This window comes from Sebastes umbrosus, chromosome 6 (assembly GCF_015220745.1).
Source record: "Sebastes umbrosus isolate fSebUmb1 chromosome 6, fSebUmb1.pri, whole genome shotgun sequence".
Taxonomy (NCBI): Eukaryota; Metazoa; Chordata; class Actinopteri; order Perciformes; family Sebastidae; genus Sebastes; species Sebastes umbrosus.
In genome coordinates this window covers 7059069-7065981 of record NC_051274.1, presented here as the reverse complement: position 1 = coordinate 7065981, position 6913 = coordinate 7059069, and the positions used below count along the sequence as shown (strand labels likewise).

At 37.2% G+C, this 6913-nt stretch overlaps 1 protein-coding gene across 1 annotated transcript in view; it reads right to left on the bottom strand.

Moving 5' to 3' along the window:
* Positions 1–3363: 3363 nt before the first annotated feature.
* The window catches only part of foxp3b (forkhead box P3b), a 32322-nt gene continuing 28772 nt past the window's right edge, over positions 3364–6913 (bottom strand). Inside the window, exons 11-14 of the mRNA XM_037774076.1 lie at positions 5960–6036; positions 5003–5104; positions 4122–4243; positions 3364–3661 (exon numbers count right to left, since the gene is read on the bottom strand). Of these exons, the coding sequence (XP_037630004.1) occupies positions 3604–3661; positions 4122–4243; positions 5003–5104; positions 5960–6036 (359 nt within the window). The 3' untranslated portion in view covers positions 3364–3603. The remainder of the gene's footprint in view (positions 3662–4121; positions 4244–5002; positions 5105–5959; positions 6037–6913) is intronic.

The window sequence follows — 6913 nt, the reverse complement described above, 5'->3', positions numbered from 1 at the left end:
AGCGGTAAGTGGAGCTTTTTAGTCAAACTTTTAAATAATGATAATCATCTGTTTGTTGTGAGTTGCGTTAATAGATATGCAGATAGACAGATAGACAGCTTTATTGATCCCCGTGGGGAAATTTGATTGCCACCAAGTCAGACAACAACAAACAAACAAAAACACAGTATTTACAATACACCAATAAATAAATAACATCATAAGAAGCCCTTTGAGACATAATCAGCAGCTGAGAGGTACCATGGATCTAGGCCATATCTAGGAATGTTCATTAAAAAATCTAACCGCTGCTGGAACAAAAGACCTCCTGATCACTAGTCGCTCACTGAATGAGCTTCTGAGTCCGTTAAAAACACCATGTAATGGATGGCCTTCAAAATGCAAAACTGTTTTAAGTTTGGCCCTTGTCCTCTTTTCTACAGTGACCTGAAAAAGGGTCTTGCTGACATTAAAAGATCTAAGTTTTCTCAAGAAGAAGAGTCTCGACTGGGCCTTCCTGAATACAACATCAGTGTTCTTTTTCCAGTTTAATTTACTGTCCAGGTGGACACCTAAGTATTTATAGGACTGGACAATTTCAATCGGCTGACCCTTGATTACCACTGGGGAGACCTCTTCCTTCATCCTTCTAAAATCAATAATCAGCTCTTTGGTCTTCCCAACATTCAGTTTTAAAAAGTTTTTATCACACCAACTGCCAAATGATTCAACCTCTGTTTTGTAGGCCAGGTCACTGCCTTGGTTTAGAAGACCCAGAGCAGTGTCGTCTGAAAATGTTTGGATTTGACAAGACGCCTGACTCTGCCTGTAGTCAGCGGTGTAGAGTGTAAATAAAAAAGGAGATCAAACTGTGCCTTGTGGGGCTCCTGTTTTAGTTCAAATGCTGTCAAACCGTTTTTTATCATGCCTAACATACTGAGGTCTACATAAGAGATCATTTAAAACCCAAGCGATGGTTGTGTTGTGCAGTTTAAAATCCATCAACTTGTTAGCTAAAATGTGTGGTTGAATAGTATTAAAAGCACTGGAAAAATCAAAAAACATAATCCTAACAGAGCTGGCAGTTGTTTCAAGGTGGCTGTAAATACTGTGAAGCATAAAAAGTAGTGCATCATCTACTCCCACACCCTTCCTGTAAGGGATCTTGAAAGGCTGTGACCTGTCTACTCATGTGACCCAGAATAACCCTTTCAAAACATTTCATTATGTGTGATGTCAGGGCTACAGGTCGAAGATCATTAAAACTACTCACATTGTTTTTTTTAGGGATTGGAACGATACAAAATGTTTTCCACATTACTGCAATTATTGATGAAGAAAGAGACAAGGAAAACAACGAATGAAGGACTGAGCACAACTGGTCAGCACAGACTTTTAGAGTGCGTGGATGGACACCATCAGGGCCTGCTGCCTTGTTAGCATTCAGGCGCCTTAACTGCTGTCGAACCTCATCAACACCAATAACAATAGTTGGGCTACAGTCCTCAGGACTACTCTGTGCAAGAGATGAGAGGATGCTCTCATGAGAAGCAGAAAAATCAAATTCATCAAACCTAGCAAAAAACTGATTTGCCTCATTCACATTTATCCTAGAGCCAAGGGAACTGGGATTACTCGCCCCATAGCCAGCAATGGATTTCATGCCGTTCCAAAGGCCCCGTGTGTTACTATGGATATCTGTCCTTCAACCCTATCCCTGTACTTAGACTTGGCCTGTTTGATTATTACTTTCAGCTCCTTTTGAGCAGTTTTAATATTATCTTTGTTATGTTGTCCAAAAACTATTAACACACCAGTGAGTTACACTGTTGCACTGGCTGACATGTTCCTTCATTACCACGAGCACACAGACCGTATCTGATTTTGACTCAGTCCCACATCCGTTACAATGTCTTGCTGCCACAAAAACCAGCGCCAAATGAGGATTAATCCGCCGCTGAAATTAGTTTCTAACAAATGCATAATCACCGGTAACGCTTGTTTTAGAACTTTTTTTTTAGGTTTACATCTTCAGCAGGAACCAATGGGCTTGAAGCTGAGCTGCAGACAGGAAATCAGAAATTAGGCTATAGGGAAACAGTCTAACACATTGTTTCGGTTCAAACCCTGAAGGGGTAGAACCCTATTGAGTTTGTGCCGGTTTATTATTATTATTATTATTATTATTATTATTATTATTATTATTATTATTATTATTATTTGTCATCTTATGCCGCGGCTCAAATTGCCATGAGCTGGAATGAGCTAGTAACATGAAACTTGGTCCAATAACTGGGAATGATGTGCAAATGCTTCCCAAGAAATATGACCTCAATCGGCCACAAAGTGGCGCTGTAATTAACGCCCATAAACGCCATTCTGGATAGGCCACGCCCCTCACACTGTGAGTTCGATTGACTTAAAATTTGACACACATGTCCAGCTCCATGTGCTCTACAAAAAACGGCTATTGGACCATAGAAGTCCGCCATGATGGATTTATTTTGCTAATTTGCATAATGTGAAAAACATATGAATAGAACTTCTTCAATTTTGACTCTATAGACCCCGAACTTGGTCGGCCTATGTAATCTTATGGGCCTCAGATATATATTTCTATTATAAATTAGCAAAATCTGTCAAATGACATGGATGCCATCAATCAAACTTAACAGGATATAAGACAAAACTCAAGTTGTCTTTGAGCAATCCCGATTAAACTCGATGTAGACATCCTGCACTAACACCTGGACATACATTCCAAGTTTTGTTAAAATTTGATAAAGGTAGGCGAAATAACAGGACTTTTAGTGTGTAATTATTTAAATGCTGTATCCATTGTGACGATGAAACAGATGTGTGATTGGTCTCACTCTTTTAACTGGGATTAAACCGGCTGAAATGACGTTGCTCAGTCGTGTGTAACCTAAAAAAAAACTTTCAACTCTGCTGGCGGCTTAATTTGGAAATTGAGCTGCTTTCTTCTGTTGACCCAGACATAGCTGATACTTTCCAGATATATGGTTGATAGTTTGTTGTGTTACTTGATAAACCACATTCCTAATGCCACCAGTATTAGGTTTCAGTATCACAAATCATGTTTTAGAATACCGTAGATTTATGACACATAATATGGTAATAATATGCAGCTGCCTTTGAAGTTTTTACACGAGTTATTGTGGGAAAGGAAAAAAAAGAGGGTTTAGGAGGTCATTGACCCATTTTCAAGTTGCATTTCTGAAAGTCAAGATCATACATCTAAAAAAGCAGATGTCAAAGTCTCTGTTCAGCGCATAGACGGATTTATGTGAGATGATGTGAACAACCTGGGCGAGAGATGTCTGACCTCTGGCCGACCAGTTCATCTGAAGACAAAACACCCACAAATGTTGGCTTCATTTATTTTGTAACACTTCTTTTGGAAAATATAAATCACTGAGTACAAACAAAAACTGCTGTATGCAGGTATATGTGTACAAAACATCTCAATGTAACAAATGTGTTTAACAAGTCATTTTGAAAATAATACAAAATAGGCACATCAACAGTTCTTCATGTAGTTCTGTATACCACTACATGTGAATGGGACTAAAGGAGCAGCTCAGTGCTGCTATCAGCTGGTGTTCAGGGGTCCTCTGGAAAGTAATGGGAGTAGGTCGTGAGCCACTTCACAGGACAGTCTCTAAAAAACACACACACACACACGCACACACACACACACACACACACACACACACACACACACACTGCACTGAATAACGGTGCTATCACTACAGCCGCTCGTTTTATTTCTATCAACTATGGGCAGACATTTGATGCTGGATTAGAATCTGCTGAATCTGAACTGGAATTGAATTTCAAATGTATTCTTTACCTCCACCTTTCCTTCCCTCCATCCTTCTGTTCTTCTCCTTTCCTTTTCTACCTACTATTCTCCTCCTCTACCCCTTCCTTTTCTTTGTAACTAGGAAATTCATTTTAGTGCCTTCCTCTTGCTTTGGCTGAGGAAACAGGAGTGAACCAAATTCAGCACTTCCAGGCACAAATATCTGCCCATGTATGAACAGCACTTGATTTCCATACTGCATGCTGAATGGAGAGCAGGTTCCATGAGTGTTTGTTCCAGAGGATGTTTTTTTTACCTGTGGTACTTCTGTCCCTTCCTCCTCTGGTACTCTGTTTCATCCACTGTCCACACAGCTCCCTTTCCTCCCTCCACTCGCACAAAACACTTGTGTAGGCTGAGGTTGTGCCGCACCGCATTCTGGTTGGAAGAGGAAAATGATACTGTCATAGAGGCAAGGTAAAACGTGTTCTAATAGATGGAAACTATAACTAACAAGTATGTTAAATGTTACTGTTACTTAAACACATTACTAAACAACAAGACAGCAAGACTATGGCTTTTAATGGTGTAGCAAAATAAAGACCACATTTCTTATAAACCCTAATGCACAACCATAATGCAGTTTTCAAGTCACATAGGAGTTACCGTGATTACTAGCTTCTGACTTGTAAATAGCAAAATCGTAACTTGGCCCAGTAAACTCACGTTTCATTTAATTTAGGCCTCATCTGCACTCATTACATTTTTTTCTGTTGCTATTTGTAATGGATGTAGATAGGTAGCAAGCTATCCCTTACAAAAAAGAAGTGTATTCAAGTGTGCTATTAGAATACTTCTTTTAAACTTAAAATAAGAGAGTATGCTTTCAGTTTACTTTTAATGTACTTATCAGAGATACTTAACAAAATAATACTTAAGTATACTTGGCTTTTACTGATAAGTATACAGAAATGTCTAAGTGTATTCGGCAGTAAATAAAACCAGCGAGTAAAATTAACTTAATATAGTGTGAAATATTCCTAATGTGACTGGGCCCTGAGAAAAAAACTGTTCAGTTGCATTTTAAAGACGTAAAGACAATTTAGCGAGTGACATTTGCCGTAAGGCTCCAACAGTGTAATGCATAGCATTTCAGCAGGTATCAGAGTGAACGTTTAATCTGAGTATAGTTCAAACCTTCCAGGTAGCAGTGTTGTGTCTGAAGTAGTAGAACATCGTAGTGAACCAGTTGTAGATCTCATTCAGAGTGCGCTGTTTGTCTGGAGACTCCAGGATGGACTGCAAACAGTCAGAAAGAGTTAGAAACACACAGTCGGACAATGTGACAAATCATGCCATCCCATGTATTGACAGATCAGCAGCCAGTGTAGCAGTTGGTAGCAGAACTAGACTCCATCCAATCCAGTTGTTTTAAACTGAGGCATGATTTGCCTACAGGCCTATAGATGTCTTTAGATGTCTTTGCACTGATTAGGTTATAGCATGTTCAAAATAAAACAATCTTTTTTTATTGAACTAACTTCCTGCACCCTAGCCCTATTCCTCGAAAAAAAACGCCTAAAATAAATACCCAAAATGAATCAGGAACAGCTCCTCAATCACATGGTTTATATGCATATATATGGTCTCTTTTGAAAGGTAAGAAGCTAATGAATATGAATAAATTGTAAGTAGACTATTTTACCATGGAGATTACAATGGAGATGCAATAAAATAAAAAAATAAGATTTTCATCCTCGCCTAGTATAAAATCTTAATTTCAAAGGCAATATCACCATTAAAACCAAGATCCCATAGACAATGATGCAACTGAATGTATTCTACTGCTATTTGACTACAACTATATGTAACTATATATTTGTTGAAAATACAGAAAAATAAAACATTTATGATACAATTAATAAAGATATACTCATGTTTATGATTTACATATTGACTGTTTACCGGGAGTTTTACTTCAAAAAACTATTAATTTCCATACAGCCATGTTACAAATAACTTTACAATTTACTGTAAAACACTCCTAAAGAATATGAAGTGTACTCTCTAATGAAATCAGTGATTGTCAAAGCACATCCATCATAAAAACATCAGTTTCACAAATAATAGAGCATCTTGTAGAAAGAAACTCACCCATCTTATCAAGTAGGCGTAGGTGTATGGAGGCCTGATGTTGTTGAATTTGTAATATTCAAAACTGGGGACCAAATCTGTACAACGACAACAATGATGATATGTCATCAATTCATGTCATCAAACACATCTGATTAGGATTATGTGGTTATTCATCTGATCCTCTGAGCTACCTTTGTGTTGATGGGAAACATAAGTGTGATCACATTGTAATGAAAAGCAACAAAATATAACTTTTACAATTTAAAGATTGGGATTATAAATATTATAAAATGTATTAGAGTACAGTAGCTTCTAAACTCATAGACTGAATTTGTAGAGTTGGCAATTAACATGATTCTCAATTAATGTGACTGCCTAATATGGTGACGTAATCTAACATAGTTCTTACAAACACAGCGTCACAAGTTAAAAAACATTTATTTTTTTCAGATTTGTTGAAAATAAATTCAAATATTATAATAATATAATTTCAGACAGTTTCTCAAATGATCAGATAAGTTATACGCTGTGAAGTGTCGTGTCAGATAAATTAGGACAGAGTTAAGTTGAAATGTACAGACCCAAATAAGTCCCAAAAGATTATATTGTTTTATCTTGTGTGCAAGATATGGACTTGCTCACATCTGTTGTGTGTTATTATCTCCTGTGACTTTGGGGGCTTCATAGAAAGAAGAACTATTACATATAAATATAGAATTATGACATTAATTTGACTACTAATACTAATTTAATCTAATGTGTTCTATCAGCTTTTTCATCTGTGTAAAATTCTATAATGCTGAAAAAGTAATAAATATGAAACTGTATCATTTAAATAGCCAGATGTGGCTGTGTCTGTTTAGTGAACACCTGTAAGTAGGAGCCCTCACACATTCGAGAGCTCAGAATGTGACAAAAAAATAAGCAGGTATTGATTTAGTGCTGCTTTACTATTTTGTCATTAATAAACCA